Here is a 26,166-nt window from a genome sequence, read left to right on the forward strand (position 1 = left end):
AGCCTGCAGCAAGTCACAGCACAAGTACCTGGGTATTGTAAGAACAGAAGTCATAAAAATATTTCCTTAGTCATGCTGTCTATGGTAATATTATTCCCTGAATAGAGACCTTCAACAGTACTGTCTTTAAAAACACAGAGAGCTCTGACCTTAGTCAGCATGTGTCTTCCATCAGGTTCTCTTCATTTTTTAATTATTATTTTTTTTTTAACCTCAGTATCATATCTTACCACAGCCACCTCCAGATACAGGTACACAGTATAGAAACCTTCCCCAGTGGAAGTGTGTTTGCCATTGGACACAGAATAAATGCAGTGTGTGAGGGATTCTGACTGGAAAGAAACTTGGATGTAGAGGCTAGCCCTTGCTCATGTTTGAAAAGAAAATGTATGTATTTTTCAGCTCTGTGTTTCCTCCTTTCACTTGATCAGTCTTCACAACAGAGAGAGGGAAGGACCTGCATTCTGAGATGAGACTTCTGTAGGCAGTTTTGGAGCTCCTGCTGAAGGCACTTTCCCCCATGGTCGTCTTCACCCACTACTGGCAGCTCAGCAACCCCTAGTCTGCAAGTGTCTCTCTCAACACTGGCGTGCAAGATCAGCTGAAAACCAGGATCCATTCCAAGTTTACACAGAATGTAGGATAAGGGGCCACTTGACTTTGAGGCAAGTCTAAAAAATCATGCAATCATCATAGAGAGGATGTTGAGCTATGCATCCAAACACTGCTGCTACTGTGGCGATTAAAAAAAAAATACAAGAGAACAGATACAGTGAAGGTTACTGCTACCTAAGTTAAATAAATAAATAAATAAACAAAGTATTTAATGTGTAGGATATAAGAACCCTGTGTATCCAGAGTTTGGATAAGATTAAGGGCAGTTAGGAAGTAGGAGGAGTAGGAGGCAGAAAAGAAGATTTAACTTGGCTTTCGTACAATGAGGTATTCTTCTCCGGTGTCTGAGTGCCAGCTTGATCTGGGAGTGTTACACAGGTTCTTACAATTGGAAATACATCAATTAGTTTGCAAATTCTTGTTTAAGGTGAGAGCGCACTGAAAAGAGTGTTATAGAGACACACCAAAAGACAGTTTCTTAATTTCCAATTATCTATTTCTACACATGCTCCAAAGAAGTAGAAATACTTCAGATTACTTCCTGAACTCAGAGACATCCTGTGCTTAGAAGAGGTTAATATTTAATGGCATATTTATAGTTAGACCCTGCTCAACTAACCTGTATTTGCGTCACAGAAGTATACAGAATAGCAAAAGCAACAATACAGCAAACCAAAGAATGAAAGATTGCCCAGAACACTCCTCTTAGCCTAGAGTTGGCTATCAAAATACTCTCCCCTGCTTCTTTGACTTACCCACAGTGTCACAAGGCTCGTCTTTGTGTACGCAGAAGTCTGTCCTAGAAAGAAAAACAGAACAGAAGTGAAATATATCCTGTGCCTCCAGACTTCAGGCTAGGAAAACGCAGTGATGCGTGACTCACATATCATGGGTGTTGAGGTTTGGGGTTTTTTTAAAACTGCTGTGCAGTCTACACGATGACAACACAGATAGTGGCGCTGATTGCTACTGCAAGTTTACAAGCAATTATGTGAATCAGCTCTATATACTGCAGTCCAATTTAACAGACTTAAGATCTAGCACATAAAAGAGTCCTGCCTCATGCTGTGATTTCAGGCTTCTGCAGCAACTGGATTAAAACTGAACCTCTTGTTTTCACAAGAGAACTGTAACAAAAAGGAGCAGACACCCTGTGATGCGACAGCACCATCAAAAGTGGGAGGAGGAGGTAGGTGGGGACACTGCCTGGAAATGCAGAACTGATCATATATACCCAGAAATCTGCAGTTCTTTGCTTTTTTAATTCTCCGCTAGAATAGAAAAGGACAAGGAAGAAGCAGCACTAAACAGAGGAAGACAAATGTGGACAAGGAAGAAGAGATTTTCAGGATTTGCCAGGTAACAGCTAGGTGAATTGTCTTCAGCTAAACTTATTACACTCAGATTTGCCATTTTATGATTTGAATCCAACACAGAGTTTCAAGAGACTTCATTTGGTCTCTGTTATCCCCCCACATCTCATCCAGTGTCTCCAGATCTCATCAAGGCAGGAAGAGATACTACATATGCCACTATCACCCACAAATCAACTAGGGATCCACGGAGCTTTATTAAACAGAAACAGAATAAAAATCCTTGAAGTTCACCATCTAAGTGATGACACTTCATGTGAGAAGATGTTGTAAATGAGATTTCTCATGACAGAAAAACAAGTGTGGGAGAAAAAATATTTTATAATTAAATTAATGGTTTGAATAAATTTCAATAAGCACTTAGACCTAAACTTTTAGGAGCTACCTTCACCAGACCTGCTTTGCAGTGCAACACGCTATGAAGAGGAGCTGGAGAAAAGCATCACATGTGCTAAAACATTTCAGAAGTTCCTTAACCCAAGGGAAGCTGAGGAACCATAATCTCTATCATTATGGCTTTCCTCACCCTGTGGGGAGGCTAGTGAGAGAAGCATATTAGTACATTTGGAGTGTGTCATTTGAAATGCCTGAGCCCCCAGTGGGATTCTGAGTTTAAGAGTTTGGCAGGGGGAAAATTAAAAATACTTAGAGAAAGATAATACTTAAGAGAATACTTAGAGAAAGATAAATACTTAGAAAAAGAAAAGACTTAGAGAAAGAATAAAAACACTTTTTTCTTGAAGAAAAACATGAAACTAGGGTTTATAGGAAAAGGGATTTAAGGCCCAGGACTGTGGCAGATGAACCAAAATCCCTCACAACAAACTCCTTTGAAAGTCACAAATCAAGTTGTCAAGGGCTTGGAAAGAAAGAAACAACAGCTTTTATCAGCTCTTGTTAAGCAGACATTGAAAACTAACCGTGCTTCAATGCAGAAAAACCATAACCACCACCAAAGCATTAAAAAAATCAGATAGTAACAAAACAAGATCGGAAGCTACGACCACACACCAGCCCCAGCTTTCATTTTTCACCTCAGCCTTACTGCGTCTCGACACCTTGGCATTCCAGACTAATGGCAGTCTCCTGACGGAGCTGGCACAAACATGTCTGCTTGAGTTCCCAGAGCCAACTTGACAGAGGTTTATTTAAGGACTTATTATGTTACATAAACTGGTAAATCAAACAGATGCTTTTCTTGTGACAACAGATAGCTGAACTATTAGTAGATGGCAGGAGGCCATTGCTAGGAAAGCATCTCTCTTCAGGGGCTGGCCAGCTCTGCAAATAAAGCACAGCAATTTTGCTCCTTGCACTCTGTTCTGCACTGAAAGGTGTCTGGCACTTCCAGGCAGCTCCCTGGAGAAATTAGCACCATGCCATAAAATGAGGGGTCTTGTAAATGATCCAGCACAACTTGCAGACTCTCCTACAGAGGTAGAACAATCCTTGTCTGTAAAGAGAGTGCTGTGATACTGTCTGGTCAGGGAAGGACTTGAAATAGGTCAGGAAGAACTGAACACAGCTGCCCAATTCACTGCATGCAGGCCTGCACAGATGAAACCTCCTCAGCCTGTCTTTTAAACTGTCATAAACACAAGTCCAAGAGATACCATCCTTCTATTCAAAGATCTTGCACCAAAATGCTAGGCTTTAAATTATCCAGACCTACTGTAAACATTTTACCCCAAAACTCTGTGGCCAAACAGAAAAGCACATCAAAGTCTTTAGTCACAAATGAACTTGTTGGGTCTCAGTCTTCTTCCAAAGGCAAGCAGCCACCCCACCACAAAACTTATACACTAAAACTCCTACAGACCTTTCCTGGCAATCAGAGGGGAGCCAAAGACTGAAAAGGCATTAAGAAAGATCTACCTCACCTGTGGATCAGTCACACTATTGAGGTAGGACAGCCCCATCATGGCACTGAAATTAATCTGCTTTTAAAAAGGTTTCAATCACAGGTCTCTGGCACATTTTTGAGCTTGACTGCATCTGTACTTTTGAAGTGAGAACTTGACACGAATGATACTACAATGGTACTCCAAGAATATCTTAAGAGACCTCTACACATGCAATGAATATTATCACAGAGACATAGTTTTGTTAGCAGAATCTTTTCTAGAGTGATACTGGAATAAAAGTCTTACTCCAGGAGCTGCAGTTCAAAGCCAAGATCTGACTTTATCACACCAAGTCTTGGATAATACACTGAAATCACACGCTGTAGCTGTGAATCAATTTTACTCTTCACTTTTAGCCACTGGCTGAATCAAGCAGGACGTGTGTTCTCATTTTCTAGGGACCTGTGAAATTCTCAGCCATTATCACTGTGGTACTGTGCAGCGGTTTCTATTAACAGACAAACAATTCTTCTAAAAAAAAAAAAAATGACAACAAGTCAGTTGTTTTGTTCAATAAAATAGCCAAAAAAGCTCAGAACTCCTCCTACAGTCCTTCTTCCATCTGGCTCACATGAACTGGAAAAAAATACCTAACTGTACTAAGCTAAATTCTGCAATTCAAGTCCTTCCTGTAAGAAAGGACAGTAGTTGAACTGTGCAACATGAATAAGAAGTATTCTGTTTGATGGCCACTTCCCAGCATCCTTCAAATGACATCTTTTGACCAGTTTAACCCTGTAGGGTCATAAAGCTAAAGGACAGAGGAAATTGGTACAGTCAAAAACCTGCCAAAATAAACTTTCCACATCCCTATATACATGTAGTAGCACTATACACCCAGTTTCCTTGATGCACGTCGAATTGCTTCATTTGCCCATTTAGTAGGAAGGCAAAGGGCTGGAGAAATATGGAAGGGAGGAGCAGGCTGCAAATGGAATAACTACACCAGTATGTCACAAAAACCCCAAATCTTTGCTTAATGACAGCTCTGAATACTGGTCCTATCGGTGTTATGTCATTCTTTGCTCTGGATTTGAACAAGAAAAGTCTGATGATTATAGAGACCACAACACTATACTCAGACCTTCAGGGCTATAACAGATTATTCTCACCGTCTCATTTATTTACTGAACTGTACAACAGTACATCTTATTTCACAGACACAGTATGCCTCTCACCTGGAACTCAATCAGTTGGATACTATTGAAATTCCACTGGAGTCGTATTTGCCACTTAGGTAATCTACTTTTGCATGCAAATGAGTATATGGGGAACATCAGTTAGAGGTGAAGTTTCAAAAGGCAAGTGTGGCTTGGTGTTTCAAATGAACACAGCCAGATTGGAACCAGAGGGATTTCTTCAGAGGCTGACCCCAAAGAATCTTTTTTCTAGTCCTAAAGCAGCTGCAGCTGCTGAAAATTCAGCTTCTGCTTTTTCTGGCGCAATTGCTTGTGCTGGACATGCTGTTGCTCCCATATCCTCTACCACTGGTCCATCTGTACAGTCTGGGGAGGGTCCAGGGACACACACACACACTTCCAAAGCCAAGAGCAGAAAACCTCATTTCCCTGATGCAAGAATTGGGCTGCTGGGCCAGAAGTCTTCCAAGCAATGCGGCAGAAGCGGGATGGGTTAAGGATGACAAGATACAGCAAGAAGGAAGGAAAAAGGCTACAAGTACACACTGCTGCCCTATCAAACAGGAAAAATGCTGCTCTGATGCACAGCAGTGTGCTCCCTGGCCTGAGCTTACTCAAAATCTGAATCTAGTTTCTAACCCAACCAAACCCATACTTATCTATCTATTCTGACTGTAAAACCCTGCAAATCTACTGAACAAATCTTCCTAAAAATTCTTTCTACAATTCTTCTTCAAATGCCTGAGTCCAACTCATTTAGCCTGACATTATGCATTCAATTTTATAAGCTGCAAAGAGACTGCACAGATGAAATGCTCTGCTCATTCCCTCCGCCCTGTGCTTAGAGCACATCAGAAGAGATTCTGTATGCCTCACTTGTCATGCAGGACAACTGGATGCCCAGATGAGTTTAACAAAAATGTTAGTTATTTATTTAGGCCCTGATCCAATGAAGCACATGCTTAACTATAACCAGGATGTGCAGCCCATTGACTTCAAAGGAACTATTCACCCTGTCTAAAACGTTAAGTATCTGCTTAAGTGCTTGGTTGGACTATGCTGAATACAGAGGAGAGAGAAGAATTTGGGGGAACTGCTCACATGCCTGTGAAGGTGCATTCTTAGGAACTTTGCTGGCCCCATGCCCTGCTCACTAGCTACTTTACTGATCACTCACCAAAATGCCATGAACAGTTTGCTATGTGACTATTAACACAACAGATTATTACAATCAGAATGGCAGCTTATGCAAAAACATGGATTTCTACTTACATTGTTGGCAGAGAAAAGAAGGTGAAAGAGGTAATACTGAAATGCAGTACAGACATTTCCTGTCTCAGACTGGAGAAGAAGGGGGTAAGTCGTAGTGTTTTCCTAGCACACAGAGCATCCACCTTACACTATATTTTTGTGCTCACTTTAATTATTCAGAGATCATTTCTATAACAATGCATTCTTCATTTACATCTTAAAGTATGTGATCAACTTAAAAGACCATGGATTCGCTGCTCAAAATTCATGGTAAATGTGAGGAACATAGGACTTGCATTGTACAGTGAGGTTGAGCTCAGGTAGTAAAGTTAGAGGAAAAAAGACTACAGGTTAGTAGGGTCAACACCCTTTTGCTTTATCTGGGCCATACCCTGATGTGTTTGATACACCAACAGGTGCAGGGTTGTGGGCTGCAAGGAATTTTGCTCAAGTATTCATACACAGATTATTTAATGTCTGAAATAAATGCAGCCCTTTTCAAATGTACAAACTAAGAATGACACCCCTGCTCTATCACAGTTGTGATAGAGGAGGGGTGTTAAAGTGGTTATTTCCTAGGGCAAGAGAGAGAAAATTAATTTCATTTATGGTATTCATCTTTCACTTTCTTTAGGAGATAAGTCCCTCACCACCTCCCCACTACTGACACACTGTCTGCTCCTCTCAGACTCTTCAAATGATTCATACCTAATTACACACAGAACACTTGTTCCCAGCTGCGTTCTCAATTCCACAGCTTCTTTCTGCTAGGCAGAAGGGTTTATGCTCCAGAACCTCATCTATTTTTTCCACTTATACAGCTGGTGTGAGAAAAAAGTATCATCTGTGCTACAGCCTTGTCTTGCCTGTATCCTGACTATGACATACTACAGTGACCATATAACAATGCCCTGGTTCAAGAGGAGAGATGCTTTTGCATGACCTTGTTAAGTGTACACAGAAACAAGACAAATCACTTTCATCTGAGGCATCTGGACGGTATCTAAGTAGCAAATGTATCATCATCAACAGATCTTTTTCTTAATTCCTGCTAGACCAGATAACCCCATCACTGACTATGGGCCATTATGAGTAAACTGATAAACCAGACCTTACTATACCTGGTCACAAAAACAGCTGCATCCACGGGAGGGGTGTCATCCCTTGCACCAGGAACCTGGTTGTTACCAAGATATTTTGCCCCACCGTATTCTTCATTTTGCCATTGACAAAAGCTCTCCAGAGACCTCTCTCCATGGTGCCCGATAGACAGTTTTGCCTTTTGGAAAAAAAAAGAGATACAAAAGGAGTATCAGTCGTAGTCTTTATGTAAAGAGTTAGACCTCTGATGAAAAATCAGAGGGTCAAAGACAGAGACATGGGACAACGAAAAGTGCAAAACCAGCTTCATCTGAGCAGGTGAACTGGAGACTTTGGAATCCACACTGACTTCTGTCATTTGATCTACAGAACAAACTCCATCAGCTGGCAGCAGTCATAAGCTTCCAATACAGCACTGCATGCAAAAGTCTCCTAAGTCTGGAAGCTATGTATTTGCTACCAGAGCCATATAATTCTTAATCTTTGCAACAGTTAACTCCTGAGACCGGTTCACAACTATAAGCGGACAAAGATTTACCAGGAAGGGTAATAAAAGGACTGTACCTCCTTTCACTCCCACAGCCCCCAATATTTTTCATCTTCGATACTGTCTGGTGAAGCATGGCAGGCACTACTTACAATTTGTCACCATGTGGCCAGACATGCCCCACTTCCCCTCCCACCCCAGCACAGGGATCTCGCTCTGCCCCTGAGACTCCCACAATATGATTATAGCAGCGGGGTAAAAATGAGTTAGAACTCACAGGACGGTTGCGAAGCAGGACTAGTTTGGTCACTCGAATGCTGACTTTAATTCCAAGACTTTGATGTTGAAACATGTTGTACACCTGTCAAAACGCAAAGAAAACATCCACAGTATATCAGTAACGATATCAAGACCTAGTAATAGTTGAAGGAAATAATTGTGACTAATTTAGACAATTGTCCTTCAAGAAACTGACCCAAAACAAGCCCAAATGGGTTGTGCTACAACACTCAATAAAATAAAGAATTTTAAAGAGCCACTGTGTTACTACTCTAACTGTTCCACATACTACAGTGTAGCTAAAACACTTGCAAAACCAGAGTATGTTTGCTTCTACTGTACTGCACTGGGACTCATCACCTGACAAATTTGTCACAGACTAATCTGAGCAAGATTCAGCATTCAGGGACAAAAAACATTAAAAAACAAAATAAAACAAGAAATACACTGATTGCAGAAAGAAAAATACTTTTAACTGTAATAAACAAGAGAAATTACAAAGGAGCAACAAAGGAAAAGAGAGAAATATTCCAAAGGAACTCTAAACCTAAACCAAAGTCTCAGGAACATGGACATAAGTTATGAAGCATCCAACTAATACGGATCTTCAGCGTTTAAATATCAGAGATATCTGAATGCAAGATGAAATAATGGTGTGTTTCAGACTTCAGGAAATAGAATGGAAAAGCAATTTCCCTCTGTTATTTTCATATCTTATATAAGAGAATAGTAATAAGGCAGCACATAATGACACAAGCCTCAGGAAATACAAAAATAGCACCGGAAACTACCTTACTACTTTCTCCAGATTTTGCATTCCAGCTCAGATACTTCACCTCATTTTTATAGGTTAAAACATAAGATCTTAATTGATGCCAGAATTTTATTCCACCCATTTCTCCATGTACAAATGCTTTAACTAGACTATATCAAAAAAGGCGAGGGTGGGGTTTATTTTAGAAAGGTGTAAAATACCAAATAATAACCTTTGGATGAATATTGTATTCCCTACTCAGTCAAGAAAATAAAATCAAGACCACTAAAGAGAGACTCTTGACTAATGGGAGGCAGGATTTGGCCCCAGGTAAGCTATATTCCTTACTCACAGCTCGTTTGGCTAGAAATACCACACAGGCTCAGCTAACTTCTACAACAAACCCAAGACATGAACACATTTTGGATACTATGTTTTCAACGCTTGGTATTTTTCCTATTTGTGCAAATACTCAGGAATGTGCTCAGTGTAAGAGTGTTCTTAAGCTCTTTAGTGTTTGGGGTTGGCTCTAAGCACACACGTAAATGTTTCCTATAATTTAGGCACAGACTGCAAGACAGACGCTACTCAGTATTTGACCCACTGACCTTCACTATGAGCACAATAAGCCATTTATCTTCCCTGCGGCTGGTGTACAAATGCATACAAGTGCTGGTACTATTTTCTTAGCTCCAGAGTATGTTGGTAGAGTAGTTAAGGCCTCTCACTATAGACCGGGGGGGGATAAACTTCACACTTGCAGAGCAGGGCTCTGACAGTTGACCTGTGTGTAAATGGAGACCTGGACATTCAGCTGAGAGGGTCAATCATGCTGATCAAGTCAGTCTCTCTTGTACCACTACAGAGGCCAATAAATGTTTGCCTGGGATGGATGCCTTTGCTTTGCCTAGCTCACTACTAGCTCTAACCATCCCATAAAGTTTCTACTCATAAAATGAGAGCACAGCGAAGACGTTCTTATCATTAAGCCTAATGGATGACAGCACTTGCCTTTCCATCAGAGCAGACAAGCTGTCTGCCTCCAGGCCCAGCACAGAGAGATCCAAACACCACTGACTTCAAACGATGGTTTTCGCTGGCAAAACCTGCATATCAAGAACCCGCTGCTGGAGAGTTTAGCATGTCATTTTGAAGGTTGTGGGCCCTTCTTGCTTTTCTCTTGTGCTCTCTGTCCCAAGGATAACTTTGACTGCATTTGTCTTTGCAGCAGCAGCAACAATTGGATACTAAACCATAAAGACACTAGGCGTGCAAAAGAGCCTTTACTTTCCTTGTGTATTCAAGCTCTGTTTGCTTATTTTCTTAAACGGAGCCCAAAGAAACCAGATTGATGGCCGTCTGTGCTGCCTAATAGGAACAATAACCTTTCCCTCTGCTAAATAAGCCTGACTGATACAAGTGGCTGTTCTACTTCAGCACAACTAAAGCATTCAAACACAACCCACCCAGAGAAGAGACAGACCCTTACCCACCAGAGATCTGCTCCAGCTAGCTCTGCATCCATCCCCCACTCTCCCTGCCTCAGAGGCTGAACCAGACTTTTCAGTCCATGAGCTCTGACTGGATTAAAAGGGAGACACTTGCAGTCAGACTGGCTTCTTTGCACTGCAATCAGTACCTTACTGTGTGTACAGGCAAACATACTGGAACTTGCCTGACATCACAGCGCTGGCCCACTGGACTCTGATAACAACAGCCTACTGATTATTGCCACAGCACAAACCCAGGTGTATTAGCAAGAAGGGTTTCTCCTGATGTTTTAGGATACAGTGTGCTGAATTTTGAAGATGTGGTGCACGCAAAAGCAGCAGTGCATATTCTGGCTGTGCTTACAGGTTGTTTAACTGTTAAGAACAAATCTCTAAGTACATACTTTAATACTGGCAAAAGGCAAGAAAGTACAGTAGCTAACAATACCCACATGTTGGGGTAAATAATTTTTTAATGAAGTTTCAAAAATTTTTCTCAGAGATGAATAGACAGTTGCCAGAGGAACAGGAGGATTTTTTGTTGTTTCATACAACTCTGCACCATTTCTCAGGATTTGAAGTGTGATCATAATAAGCTCAGCTGAAGAAAACATGAGCACTGTGATTTAAGATGGTCCAGCACCAGAACTGCTGGACACTGTCAAAATACCACATGTATAATTTCCAATCATCTTTCATGAATGAAGTTGAAGAGTGGAGACATTATCTCCAGTTTCATCTGCCTTCACAGATTCTTCTATTCCTTCTCCTGTTAGCAAAAAGACCCCTGTAAAGTTTTATACATAGATTTAGCTGAGAACTATTCACTCACCCACAAATAAACTTGTCTTTCAAAACAAGCTAAGATCTGGAAGCAAATTAGCAAGAAAACAGACCTAAAAGTGTACCTGCAAATTGGTCTGCACAAGCAAACATTACCACCCAAACAGCTCTTATTCATTAATCAAGTGAGTAAAGGATGTACACTCTCATCACTACGCTGGGAGAAACTTCTCAGTTAAAGCAGAGTGCAAGGCAGGTCTGTACAAGTGATTTGCCCTTGCATTTAGCCCAGACATAGGACTGAAATGGAGACATGGAGTTTGCGACTGAGAAGCAATCAGCCACATGGCACTTGAGCTTCTCTGACTGACAGACCCCATCCAGCTGCTCTCTCACAACTCCTCAGCAGGACAGGGGGACAAAATAAGATGAAAGCTCATGGGTTGAGAGAGGGAGATCACTTACCAATTACCATCATAGGCAAAACACACTTAACTTGGAGAAAATTTAATTTATTGCCAATTAAAATAATTTGTAGAGAGAAACAAATTAAAACAATACCTTCCCCTCGCCTCATCCCACCACTTTTTCCTAGGCTCAAATTCACTCCTCCATTCCCGACTCCACCTCCTTCCCCCTTACCCAGAGCACTGCAGGGGAATGGGGGTTGTGGCCAGTCCATAACAGCTCCTCTCAGCTGCTCCTTCCCCCTCACACTTTCACCTTTTGCAGCATGGGTCCTCTCCCTGGGCCGCAGCTCCTGTCAGGAGAACCTGCTCCAGCACCCGCTCCTCTCCACAGGCCACAATATTCTTCAGGGAAAGGCCACCTGCCCCACCGTGGTCTCTCCACAGGCTGCAGGACAACCTCCATTCCAGCACCTGGAGCATCTCCTCCTCCTCCTCCTGCTCTCACCTGGGTGCTCACACAGATTTTTCCTCACAGCCTATGCAGCCTTTTGCCCTTTGAGTGTGTTCTCCCAGAGGCGCCACCAGCCTTCCCGAAGGGCTCCGCTGTGGTGCGGCCTCTCCAGAGCCAGCTGGAACGGGCTGTGCCCGGCATGGGGCGGCTCTGGGTCTCCCCTCAGAGAGGCCCCTGCAGCCCCCCGGCCCCCCCAGCCGCACCCAATACACCACCACTTTAAATGAAAGCCCAGACTGTCTCAAATCACAGCCTTTAAGGCTAGAAGGAACCACAGTGAGAAGACCACCAGACCTTAAATGACTTGATGAAAAAATATGAGACCGAGTTCAGCACAGCTTATTCACAGCCCTTTTGGCAGCACACAGTCAGTGTTAAACCAGACTGTGCAAAGTGGTTGTGCCCAAAGGAAGCATTATGATGGAATCCAGGTGTCTTTAAATTAAAAGAATTCAAATCCATAGAGTCTTTCCTGCTAGGAATCGGATTCCATCATGGCAGCAACCATCTTCTGCCCTTCTCACCCACCTACAAGGAAACCATCACCCACAGACTCGGCGTGTCGAAGCTGCTCATGCACCACGTCTAACTGGCTATCATCAGCACGTGAGCTAACGGTGCCAAGTGAGGTGATGGAGATAATTGGTACCAGGGGAGGAGGAATGGGATTTCCTAGTGCAGATGTTCTCAAGATTTCCTGCTGCATGGACAGCATGCATTAATAGAGAGACTGACTCACAGACACCTCCCCTCCCACTCGCAATACTTCCCTCAAGCCTGCAACTGCACCACACCCTTGAGGCTGCTGTGACCACTTCCAATGGGAAAAGTAAAAATATTTGGGGTATTTTAGAAGCTTTTAATAAAACAAGGCAGCTGGGAACACAGCATCAGCTGCATGAAACCCACTAACACACTGCCATGGAAAAAAATGCAAAGGTTACTGTTTTAAGCCATAACTAGAGTGTCAGAAAGCAGCTTGGCTGGAAGAGTAATGGAGGCTCTTGGTCACTAGGCTGAAGGGAAGGGATGTGAAATCTTGTCAGTGTGGCTGAAGGGTGGTCATGATCGCTGGTTGCCCTGTTGCAGGTGAACTTCTATGCTGCACTGATTTCCATTCTGTGAGGAGTCATCAAAATAGAGAGACTGACTTTGGAAACAGGAAGAGATATGGCAGTGTCATACAAAACAGACAGAAAAATGGAAGGGGAAGTGCAGAGGAACAAGAAAAAGACAAAGACCATCTCTGACATCTCCCTCCTTCATCTGCATTAGGTGATCTGCATCATTTACCTGACAGAACTTTACTGCAGAGAATGCCCTAGAGAAAACAGAAAAGCTTGAAGACTGAAACATCCTTCTCCTCCTCCGTTTGCATTCCTCCTGCCTTTCTCCTTATAGCTTTGACATGGAAGGGACAGAATAAACGCAACTTTGGTATGAGCTGTCCAGGCCTGCCCCAGCATGCATAAAACACAAAGTTGACATGAGGAATTGGGCTAAGAGAGAAACTAAACTACATCATTTTAATTTTTTTTAATTCTCAAGAGCTTCCTCTGCAGGTGGACAGTGGGAGGGAGACGTGTGTGTTTCAGATGTTTTGGAGTTCAGAACAGCAACCCTGAGGGTAAATTGGCCTTTTTCTTTTTTCTTCCCTAAGCGTTGTACTCAAGCAAGAGCCTCCCCATTGCCTTGGCTGCTGGATGACGTTTGGACAGCAGAAGCATTAGTCAGGTTACTGAGGTTGTCCTTCACTTGTTTTGAAAAGTGCTATAGGATTTCTAACACTCACCTGAAGCCAAGCTTTCAAATGACCCCATTAAACATTATGAAAAAGAACATATTCACGGCTCTTTATAAGATACAGTTGACATAACTCTTTCTCCTGGAGCTGCTGAAGCAAAACGAGAAATCTGTAGACAGTGATCAAATACTTACATTCTTTTCCCTTACGTTCCTGTTCTCATCATGAAAAATTCAAATCGGGGTAAAGGAGACAATTATCAGTGGCAGCTCTGAAGCCTTTATGTGCCAGCCCCCAAGAGCAGGGAGATACAAATCCATCAATGCATGAATGATAAAAGTGATTTTATCTGCTTCTTTAACATAGAAAAAACTCTCAGAGGGGAAATCCAAAATGAAAAACGATCTGCAGACTGTAAAATAAGGCTTCAGAGAGTAAACCAGTATTATTCCTAAAGAACAACATAAAAATTTTCCCTCAATGACATCCAAAATATCACTAACTTCAAGTTACTGCTTGCTGCTGCAAGAGCTTCTGCACTAATCGCATGGCTTAGCAACAGCTGCAGGAGAACTAACACATACTACAGTAACTAACGCCTGCATGCTGTATTGTCTCAGAAAAGGCAAGCTCAAAACCAAGCCACAGTCGTAGTTTATTTGAAAAACCCCAAAAATTCACTTAGGAGCGGAAAAAAAACCCAAAACCCAAATCTCTCTTTTTTAAAGTTTTTAAATCCACAGAAATCAGCTTTTAAATTACTATGCTGTGGTCTTGGGAATTCAGACATCTCTGCCCCAAAACGCTCAAGGGGTCAGTCTGAACAGGACTTGGTTTGCAAAGTAAGCTCTGCAGAATTGCAAGGAGCCAACATTCACAACTTTCTGTTCAGGTACTAGCTGAAACCAGCCACGCATCATCATTAAAAACACAATGGCCATGGGCAGAACTTTTCAAAGTGGCTCAGACCTCATTTATCATATGCTTCAGAATCATTTGAATCAGAGTTTTCTCCAAGAAGCTGAAAGTGTAAGTCATGAAGCCCAGCCACAACAGAGGCCAGTACAGTTTGCCTGCCAACGAATACAGAGAATCTCTATTTTGTCTTACTGGCCCTTTCTCTCAGATGAAAAAAAACACAAACAGAAACAAAAGCATAAAACTCCTGCAAGAAAACTGTGCAAGCCTCATGCTTCAGAACCTGCTCCCAAACCAAGCCCAGAATGGCAGCTATTGTAAGCAGATACACAAAAATGAAGGTGAGTGGAAAAAAGAAAGCCAATGCACAGGTCTTCAAGTTGCTGGCCGAGAAACCTGAAGTTTAGTTTAGATGAAGCTATGAAGTGTTGCAAGAGCAACACAGAACTTCCTGAGAAACAGAACACCCATCCTAACAGCCTCCACATGGATGAAATGCAATGAGAAGTTATAATTGCAGATGCAGACTAACAGAATGAGTGAGCAAAATAAGCATGTTTTACCACAAAGGCACTTTGTTTTGGAATTTAGAGGAAATTCTAAACACTGGCAGTTACCAAAGGGTGGCGTGAATGGGAGATGCACTCAAACCAAATGATTCAAAGGGGAGACATGAAATGAAATGCAAACACTGCAACATTGTGCAAAAGGGAGTTTAACTTAGAAAAATAAATCAGCACCTATATTTAAGTAGCTGATTTTGCAGTTCTATAATTCTGCTAATATCTCTCCCTGTCCATGTCCTCACATCCACCACGCCCATAAACTCAGGGCCTTACTAAGGCTGCTGATGTACATGGCAGCATTTGACAACTTCTTTATCAACTTTTTTTTTTTTTAACATTATCACAAAGCCACCAGGAATCATCCATTAGGAAAATCATGCTGAATCAAATACCTTAAATAAGAAAAGATTTAATTTTAGAGGTGGTGAATTATAAAAGTCAACAAGTAGCTTATTCCTACTTATACATTACAGAGTACCTTAGAGGGAAATCCTTCCATGATCTTGGAAAAATCTGTCATACAAATATTAGCTTAGTAAATGGAAGAGCTTGCACCTCTACAATGACATTCAGAAAAAACAAGTACCTTTAATGTGAATCTATTCTCTGTTCACGGGGATGGTCAGAACTACATAATATCATTAAAAACACAGCATTTGTTAGATGAAGTCCTACCTGTTATTTCTGAGTTGCAAAAGGGATTTGCAGTGTTTCTTAGCTGTTATTCTAGAGCAGGGTGGTGGGGTTTTTTTTCCTAAGATTCTTATTTACCAAGGGAGCAATAAAGCAGTATTTTGTAATGCTGACTTTTTCCCCTTCAGAAATTCTTGTAACATAAATAGATATTAAATACTTTAAGGCAGATCACTTTATTTAAAATGTCTATAAATATAAAATGCATTAATAAGACCTCTTAATGCTTGTTTTGTGGTTTGACAGTAAACGTAATGGCTTACAGAGAGGAGTTAATATACCCCTGACCAGTAATGTACTATTTGCTTAAATGCAAGCATCCAAGCCAAAATTAACATTCTGGTTTCTTTTAGAGGCAGCCCGCCATTCTGCAGTGTAGCTGAATAAGCACTGCCTAATATCATGGGGCAAATCCTGTCCCCCAACTAACAGTCACAGAAGGCTGACAGAAGTCGTATCGAGGCAGGCAGGAAAAGATCCCAAGCAACCAGGAGGCCTTCGTTTGTGTGCTACATAGAGCACAACTGATGCAGCACTAGAGAAGGATGTAACAGATGTTGCCCTAAGGCATTTGGGGTTTGCTATTCCTCGTACCACAGTTTTACAGACGAGAAACCACCACACAAAGATTCACTGCGGCTTGTTCAGGCACTACCCAAAGAGCATGGCTCAGTGAAGAGTTCAGCTAAGGCCTACCTAAACCACATGACTATTCTATCTATCTCTCTCCCTTAAATATATTTTCTGAACATTCTTCAAGCCTCTTTTGCTGGGATGAAGATCAGCTTTCATTATGGCAAATGGAATGTCAAAATCCCCTTTGATTTCCTTGAATTCCACCTTTATTTACAGCCTCAGAATAACAGATTTATGCAATGAATGCCACCTATGAGTTTGGCTATTATTATTCCTCAGTATGTTCTGATCTTGCCAACCACTCACAATCAGTTTCCTCGGGGAGGCAGAGGCCTGAAAGATAAGTGTGGTAATGTAGGTGGCCAAAGAAGAGAGAGACTGTCAGTGCTCCTCTGAAGGCTGAAAAGCTGAACCATAAATTCATATCCTATCAGACATCAGATAGACCACATGGGTGAGACCCTGGAAGTAATGACATAACAGTGGGAAGCATTTCAGCTGGACTTTACACCTTAGGAGAGGTCAGATAAATGTGTTCCTCAGCCAAGAGTCCTCTTCCATGTGCACTCTCTAGTGCCTGCTAAAGGGGTGAGCTCACACTACAGCATCAGAGCCTAGCTTAAAAGTCCATCAGCCAAATCCATTGGAAACTAAGCTTCAGTATCTGTTTAGTAAATGGGTTTAGAGAACCCAACCCATCTATCAGCACCTCCCCACACATATATATTCACACCTGGCAAGCTGATGTTGCTGAGATGTTCTGCAGTATTCCTCAGCCTGATCAGACAACAGTACTCACAGCAATCTTTTGTTTAGGACTTGGTCTATCAGTGTACTCCACCCTGACAATCTTCACAGGTTGATAAAGCTATGTAACACAGAGATGCATTAATGGCTACACTGAAATAATTGTCCTTTTGGCATGAGTTTCTTCAAGACAGATGATTAGACACATGTTTTAAAAGCTCTCCCAGCCATAATGCCCTGTCCCAGCTCCAGCAGAACTGTGGGGCACCATGGCAGATTTTTATTATGTCACTGCTAAATCAGTGCAGAACAGATTTTAGGAGGACCCCCGAGCCACCACTGCAAACAAAAAGCATCCATCACCCCTCACGAGGTCCCAAGCATCTGACATAAGAACTCAGCCTTGACACATTGGTTATACCTGAATACGCATTTCTGTTAGTTCAAGAAGTGACTCGAGAAGCAGATTTGTTCAGAGCTGAACTTATGTTCTACTTACTCACTGCAAAACTGATGCGTGAATTTGAAGTTGGAGAACCATGACTTTGAGAAGAATAAGGCTCTTGTGGCCCCAAAAAACACATCCTTAAATGAAAGAAAGCCAGTAAGTAGACCCTGAAGTGATGTTGACATGAATGGCTTTGTTGCAAGAAGGTATTTCCTACAAACCAATCCAAATAAATGTAGAAACACAATGAAGCCCTATTAAGTGACTATTGTCACAGCATGCTAGAAGGCAAAATAAAAGGTAGAGGAAGGGACACAGAAAAGCAGCTTATTAACAGAAAAGACTAGCTAAACAACTCCCTGCTTAATCAGCAAAGCACTTCACTACGGGAGAGCTCCCTCACACCAGCAGTGCTTGATAAAGGAATACAAGACCTCTCAAAAAGCTGTTGTCCCAGAGTTGGATTATGCACTGAGCAGCCATCACTCAGCTCTTCACTGGGAAGCATGACCAGTCAATTACTATTAAGAACTGTTATTTTTTTCCAAGCCAATTTGCTGCTCATGAACAACAACAGAGCAGTAGTCAGGAGAATGAACTGTTCCTGGATGTTACACTAACATGGGCAGAGGAATACAAGCTTCCTCCATGACTTCCATGTGCAGCCTCTGGAAGGACCCCTGCCATCTCTGAGCAGAGTTTTCAGTGTCGCCATCCAATTTAGCCATTATCTCCTTACCGGCACTGCCAACGAGTGAGTGAGCATTCATTGTGAGAGCTCTGTGTTCCTTTATCAACTGAGACGGAAGACTTAACTGCTAGGACAGCTAACAAATTAACAGCCACAATTAATATGAGCTTGAAATTTCAAATGGTTCTCCTCACTCCTGGCAGATTCTCTGCAGAATTTCTAGAATTATTCTAAAGCCCAATGCCATCAACTATTCAGAGATATGACCAGCACCACTTCACGTAGCACAAAAGGTCCTGCAGTAAAGAGAATGGGATCAGCTGGCAGTTTGGTGGTAAGTTTGCCATGTTTTCTACAGCAAGGGAGGCAGCCATTTTCATTATGTAAAAATCAGAGACAAAAAGCATTTCAACTGACTTAAAGCCAGGTTTTCTGCTGGAAATCAATATGACAGCTGTCTTACATAACACTGACTGCCCACTATGACAATGACCTAGAGAAATATCTCTTATGAAACAGGTGTGCCATGCAAATCTTTAAGAACCCAAGAAACATCATCTCAGACAACACCATCTGTCCCTGCCGGGATACTCTCTTCCAAGGTAAACCATAGCAGTACAAAAAACATGGTAGAAGACACCACACCTGAACAATTATGGAATATTTCTCAACTGAAAACGTTTTTTTTTTTATTGTGATGTCCTTAGGCAAATACAGGGAATCACACAGATGGAGGAGAAGAGGCACACAACACAAGAAAACCAAAACCTTTCCTTAAATGTCAAGGTCGAAACAGTTACCCGTTTCAGCTCCCACGGAAGCCAGCTTTAACCTACCCTGGATATGATCTGTTTACTTTTGCTTCTTCATTTGAGAGTAAAATGCCTACTTACCATATTCATCACTGTGAGGATGAATCTTTGGGCAGCCTCTGCTCCATGGTATTGGACCATATCAGCATCTGCCACCACCAGAGTTTCTACTGTGTACTCGTTGGTAAGTCGAATGGCATTTCTTCTCTCCCTCCAGTCAGTGGTTGATTTCATTTTCTTTTGTCTCTTCTTTTCTAAAAGTCAAAATACTTATTAAGGCTGGCAGATCATAATAAAACATTTATACTCTTTTCAACAAACATTCTTGTGCGCATTCAGATGGCAGTGACCTTTAATTAATGTGTTATTTGCTGATTAATGGAACCAACCAAGAGGTTCCATTCCAACTACGTCTGTAACTCTGTGTGCAGATTCATAGGAGACTACCAGATTACATGAACGTAGGAAAGAGAATGGGAAAAGAGAAGTCCAGGAAAGCAAAATATGAACTGTAATTCAAACCAAAAAGTCACGCTCTTGCAAAAATTTCAGAAACTGGAAATCTGGCTTGTGAAAGGAATAACACTCCACTATAATGGAACAAGTGCTAATTAAGGAAAAATCTATTGAAGAAAACTTTTGGGATACAATGTGCACTCTAAACTCTGCAGGTTCTCCTTAGCCAAGGAAGTTGTAAGATATTCCTGGAGTCAATATTTCCATCAGTTGCATTTTTACTTGCTACCAGCATTCTTAGAGCAATGTAATAGAACATAAGATAGAGTCTCAAAAATTTTAAATTAAGTCAGATTGTTTTGGAACATGCATTGGGCAACTGCAGAAGTCTCTGGATGAAACCCAGAAGTGCAGAAGGTCAGGCTAGATAAGACCTTCTCAAGCTTTCTTTGCTCATTTATTGCTATTGGCATGAGTGTCAGCACCCGCAACTGCAGTCACCAGCCACCTACGTGCAGAGCTCACACGCCTTTACTGCGGTGTGTGTACCATAAGCAGGGGACTCCCTAGACCAGCTGAGCCTTAATGAACTTAAGCTACAAGAACCTGTGAAAAGGATCTATTTTAAGTACTAGAAAATGAAGCAGTGGTCAGCTACCATTAATACAAAAATTAAAACACAGAAGCTAAACCTCCCTTCCTCCAAACTAAGGTACAAATGTATTAGTAATTTGTCTTCTTCTAAACTGAAAGGTGAAATGTGTTTCACAGCTCAAAGGCAGACGTGCAAAGCAGTTGAGGCATGAACAAAAGAGAAATTTTCAGATCTGAAACTTAATCTGCTCGCTTCACTGCAGTCACAAAAAAAGTATTAATTAAAGCAAATCAAGTAATTAAAAAAATTATTTTGCAATAAGAAACAAACTGCCAAGATTCACTGAAATTACATCTGCTTACTGCTCAGCTTGCAATATACTCTCTCTCTCTATATAATTATATATGTATTTATAATAGATAAAATACTGACACTGGTATTAATACTGATTTTTTCCAATGAAAAAGGGAGTAAAACACACAACAGGTCCTGAAACAGCATAAACACAGCATTCAATGCAGAAGTGACATGGGATAGGACAAAATGGATGATCAGACAATACCTCTTACAATCACACCACACACGCTACTCATTTCCCAGAGTAGAGAATCACTTTTTAATTTTCTGTAGATTTAATTTGAGACACTCTCTTAGCAAAGCACCATTCTGCAGCAGGCAGATCTGAGTTAGCATTCACCGATCCTGTTTTTCTACAGCCTCTTTATCATCTCCTTTACATATTTCAGCTTGAATTTTCCTTCTTTTCCAGGCTGGTAAATGCACTCACATCCAGATCATCAGTTTTCCCTGACTGACCCTCTTGGATTCAGGGTGATAAACTCCATCAGCTGTAAGCCCCCCAAAGCCCACCTGAAATGGACTCCCTGCCACCTTCTCATTCATCCATTTTCTGTCTTGTCAATATGCACATTTGCACATGTCCATCCCACATCCCTATTCTGTTGTCTAGCAGTCATCCATTATAGCTCTACACATGCTCTTCTGCCCAAGGCATCAACTGTCAACACTTGGTATGTATTTTAAACTGAGAAAACAACCATCAGACTTGATTCGAATAATTTTTAAGAGTTTGGAAATATCCCCCTGGGTCTAAAAAGACACAGGAGTCCATGGACAAGTAAAAAAATCAAAACTTGGGGTGCTCATAAATAATGGAAGCTACATGCCAGCAGCAAAGATGAAAATAACCGAGTTTCAAGCCTTGTTTTCACATGGACTGCAGGACAGCTACAGAAAAGTGCACAATCATGACAAAGCTGCCACGGAGCAGGGAATCTCTAAGTCCTTTAGGCAATAAAATAAAATGGAGGGACTACACCAGAAAGAAGGAAAGATGAATGCAGCTTTGATTTGACAATTATGAAATAGAGATGACTTCACCAAACTTCTGTGAAAAAGCTCCCATGTTTGTTTGTTTATTCATTTCATTCCACTCATCCCTCCCTCTGCATATCCATGCATCTTTAGCTCCAGTACTTCCAAAGTTATCATTTAAATAGCAGGGGAGAAAGCAGAGAAAAAAGAAGAGAAGGTAAATTATTCCAGTGAGAACACTGACCTTTTGGGTCTTCCTGCTAGCAATTAGAACCTGGAAATAACAGTACTTCCCCAGAAAATTCTTAATTTGTTAATTCCCTAATAAATTACAATTTTTCAGATGGTGTAAATCTCCTATCTATAGAGAAGTTGCTCTTATGGGGGGCTAGACCTAGACTCAGATAAGTCTGGGCCTGGCATTGAATGAGCTGTGTAAAAAGGTTCAAGTGGCAGAAAATAAATTCAGAGTACTCTAGGTTTTCACTTAAAAAAACTCCTTTTTGGTGGAAAAGTCACTTGTCAGGAACCCACTATGCTAGACTGTAACTTGCACTGTGGGGAGAAGAGGTCATGCCATGGTCATTTGCCGTGGGATTGTCCGGCATGGTCCCTCCTCCAGAGACAGATGAAGGAATTGGCGAGGCTTTGCCGATTCCACTCAGCACCTCTTTGCAGAAGGCAGCTGTACGAAACTTTGAAAGGTGTGATTTCTGGAGAGCAGTGGCGTAAAGGGACTCCTGGCAAATTGCTGGGTAGTCTTGGTTCACACAAAGCCTCTGGCCCCCATTCCTCCATGAGTTTTACTCGAAGCTGTGGATTGGCTGCTTTCCACTGGGTGGTAGGGATTAGAGGTTGTGTGTGGAAAACTACCACCCCACAGGCTTGCCTAGAAACACAGAGTCATCTAACTAGAGAATCTGCGTTCTTACTCTCATCCTCTCCCTCACATTGTCCAAGTGTAAGCTTACTGAGCACTTAAAACAGCCAAGACACAGGGGAGCCAACCAAGAGTTCAGGTGGTCACCAATGATATGCTACAGAAGAGGCAAAGCAACACAAACTACTTGAACAGAGGTGTTGAGTGTCGTGTCTCCCCACTTTTTAAAAATTTGTAGCTCCTCTGTAGGGTAACTTTTTACATTGTTTTTGGCCTTGCAGAGGGCTACTTTCAGAGTGGTCTCTATTTACATCTTCCTTCCTACCACACATGCAAACAATTTTCCAGCGTAATCAATCACATGGAGAAAACACAACTATTGTTTGCATGGGTGAATGATCACAAACACAGCAAAAGAAATACACATATCCCATACCACAGACATCTGATCAAGAGGAGAAAAAGATCCAAAATCAAGAGTAAAAATCCTCATTAAACACATCTGCAACTCATACCTGAGGTGAGTCAACTTTATGGAGGTATCAAAAAATCCCCATCTCTAGAGCCTCACTTCAGAAACAAGCCAGCACAGAGAAGTGTCACTCCTGCCCCGCATGATTTATGGACTATGGGCAGAGAATCCCTCCATGAGTACATGAAACCCCAAACTAAAATAAACATCAGCCATTAAAACAAGGATTAAATGCTTGGTGGATTCTTTATTTGAACAAACTGATGTTACAAATTTTGTGGTGCAGATGTTAAGTGTTAGTGTGAAGGCATAAGAGGCCATAAAACATGGGCAGGAGCTTGTCAGAGGAGTTTACATTGCGGGGAGCATACATCACCAAACTGCACACTATTTTAGGAGTCAGGTGTTCCCTGCTTAAGAGGTCACAGGATTTCATGTGAAATATGAGCTGAAACAGTCAATCTACAACACAGCACGTACATGCTGCGGGTGGCTCCGCACAAGGGACATTACTCTCTTGCCAGTCACTTTGACAGTGTGTTATACAGTCTATGTGGCCAAAATTTCCACAAAATTTAAGACTATTAGGTGATGGGAGAAGGGTGATACATCCATTTTATCCTGAGGATCTGCAAGTGTAACATTGCACAAGCTCATTAGCTGGCTTTTACTTACAGGGTTTTACCTTTCCTTGGCTAGTCACCTGCAAAAGCAACATGATCATATCACATTCTGCAGTCCAGCAGTCTTTGAAGTCTTCCTCAGAGTAGCAAAAAACCATTGTCCCTACTGCAGTCAGAAGCACAACAAGCTCTTCTGAAGCCTCAGTAGAAAACTCCTTATGTTCAGTGCTTTTTATGGCAATCCAACAGATGTACAATTCCAAAGCAACCGCCCCAAATGACCTTTTCCTATTACACACCAAAAGTCCTGTCTAGCACTGTCTGGTTTTTGGCACATTCTTGCTGTAACTGCAGAGTCCCTTCCTGCTCCTCCTACCTCCCTTCCAACAGTAGTTCCCAGATTCATCTGAAAAGCAACCTCTTTTCCTATAGCCTTCCACTTTTCTCTCTAATTTTTCCCTTTGTAATTTTAGCTACCTCATTCTAGTTAAACCTACTGAAAGTTTCTGGATGCAGTTCAACAAAAGCCACAAATAAAAGTAAAATTGCAGAGTCCTTTCTGCAAGGCCAGATTTCTCCCTAGATGATCTTTTCTATTGCAGCCTTAAAAATCCTCTCCAGTTCTTCCTCAGGAAGCCCTCTGCTAACTTCCCTTCACCCAGGACCCCTTTAATATCCCTATACACCCTTACATGGAGAGCTAGCTCTGTTTCCTTTACGTTGTTACTTCAGGAGCATAAAAAAGAAGAGAGAGTATGCAAGTGGGGCAAACAGCTAACGTTAGTTCTCCCTGTACCCCAACAGTTTTTAGAGAATCTTTCACTGGTACTCACAATTGGCAGTTTTTATTAGTTTCACATCAAAGTAAAAAACATCACCTCTCCAAAGCAAGACAGAGAGAAAGAAAAAGGAGATCCTGCACACAAACCAAGCCTAGAAATGGAAGAAAGGAAGTTCTTGAGATATATGCTTACTAATTAACATAAAATCATATGTCAGTCAGAGGAAGGTCAAATTTGCTGACTTATCAGAAGGACAGTATATCACAAAGTTTCTCTGGTACCTGTAGTAGGATACAAACACCTCTCAATCTTGTGTTTAAACTATACTGCATCTATGTCTCTTGGGCATTATTATTTAATCTAGACACTGCACTAATGTAAAAGAAATTTTCACATCTAGCATAATGACTTGATTTCATTTCAGATCAAGAAGGCAAAGGTGTAAGGTGGAGACCAGGAAGGAAGTGAAACAGAAAGTAGAAGCCAGCAGGACATCCCAGGACTAGAGCAAAAGCAAAATCTAAACAGAATACATGCAGGGTTCCTTCTTTATTTGAATCAAGATCAAGGGGTGGGGGGGTTGAAACTCAGAGAAGCGTGTTTATTATTTAAAACCACATCAAAAGAAATACACTACAGTTAAATCAATCTACTCCTCATGTTTGGATCTGACAGCAGAGCTGTCAAACCCTTTACTTAACAGCTTCCTCAAAAGACTGACTGCACAGGATCACCATGGTGGATGCCCACAAGATGTGCAAGTCAGCAACCTTATTTGCTCAGCCTGGAGATCAAGTTGCTCATGGTTAGAAGACAAATTTGAACAGGGTTAGAGATCTGAGACTTCCAGGATGACAAAACATTTGCAGCAGAAGTCAGCCCACTGAAGGATATATGCTAACACAGCCTGAGCTAAAAGAGCAACCACAGATCATGGGACAACTCAGAGCTGTGAGATCACTACAGGCACATAAAGGAGGCCAGTTCAAAATTCATGGACGCCACCAGAAACATCCCTTCACTGTCTTCTGTGGGCTTTGAATCCAAAGCTCAGTGCATTGGTTACCTTGCAGGTACAGTTTTTATCCGTACAACAACACAGAGGTTCTTTTCAAAACACTGATTTGAAGGAAAAAAAAAAACAAACAACACAAACCACACTTCAGCTCCAGAGGCCTTGCTCCACACAGTTGCTTCCTTGACACTTTTCCTGTGCCATCCACCTCACAGTAAACAGAAGCAAGGATTGAAGAAAGAAACTGAGATGAAGAAACACTATTGTGCCACAGCCAGCACTCCCCAATCTATTTCCAGCCATGGGAACATGCAGCCCCTTTCACCTCTGTCAGGACACAGCACAGAATAATCTCTGTGCATTGGTCTTTTATACCTCCGTTAAAAGTTTGGGATTTCAGGTTTACCACAGCTAGCTGATGCCAGTGGGTAGTCTAAAATTCAGGGATTAAAAATGCTTGCTCATTCAGATCACAGATTATTACAGACTGCAAGCTGTCCTCTCATTTTTAATGCCTTGGCCTACAAAATGGCTATGCACCCCCAGTTTCTTCCTGACTAGAATGGCAGACAAAATCATGCATCAACTGGTAGGCAGAATCACTGCACAGCAGAATGATCCATTGCTCCCTAATCCACCTCCCCAAAACATTTTTT

General features: G+C 41.7%; 1 protein-coding gene across 1 annotated transcript in view; it reads right to left on the reverse strand.

Annotated features, from left to right (window-relative positions):
- ADAMTS17 (ADAM metallopeptidase with thrombospondin type 1 motif 17) overlaps positions 1–26,166 on the reverse strand; it is a 196,480-nt gene that overhangs the window by 149,613 nt on the left and 20,701 nt on the right. Inside the window, exons 4-7 of the mRNA XM_074916879.1 lie at positions 19,434–19,606; positions 8,148–8,231; positions 7,404–7,561; positions 1,371–1,414 (exon numbers count right to left, since the gene is read on the reverse strand). Of these exons, the coding sequence (XP_074772980.1) occupies positions 1,371–1,414; positions 7,404–7,561; positions 8,148–8,231; positions 19,434–19,606 (459 nt within the window). The remainder of the gene's footprint in view (positions 1–1,370; positions 1,415–7,403; positions 7,562–8,147; positions 8,232–19,433; positions 19,607–26,166) is intronic.

This window comes from Athene noctua, chromosome 13, assembly GCF_965140245.1.
Source record: "Athene noctua chromosome 13, bAthNoc1.hap1.1, whole genome shotgun sequence".
In the NCBI taxonomy this organism is placed as follows: Eukaryota; Metazoa; Chordata; class Aves; order Strigiformes; family Strigidae; genus Athene; species Athene noctua.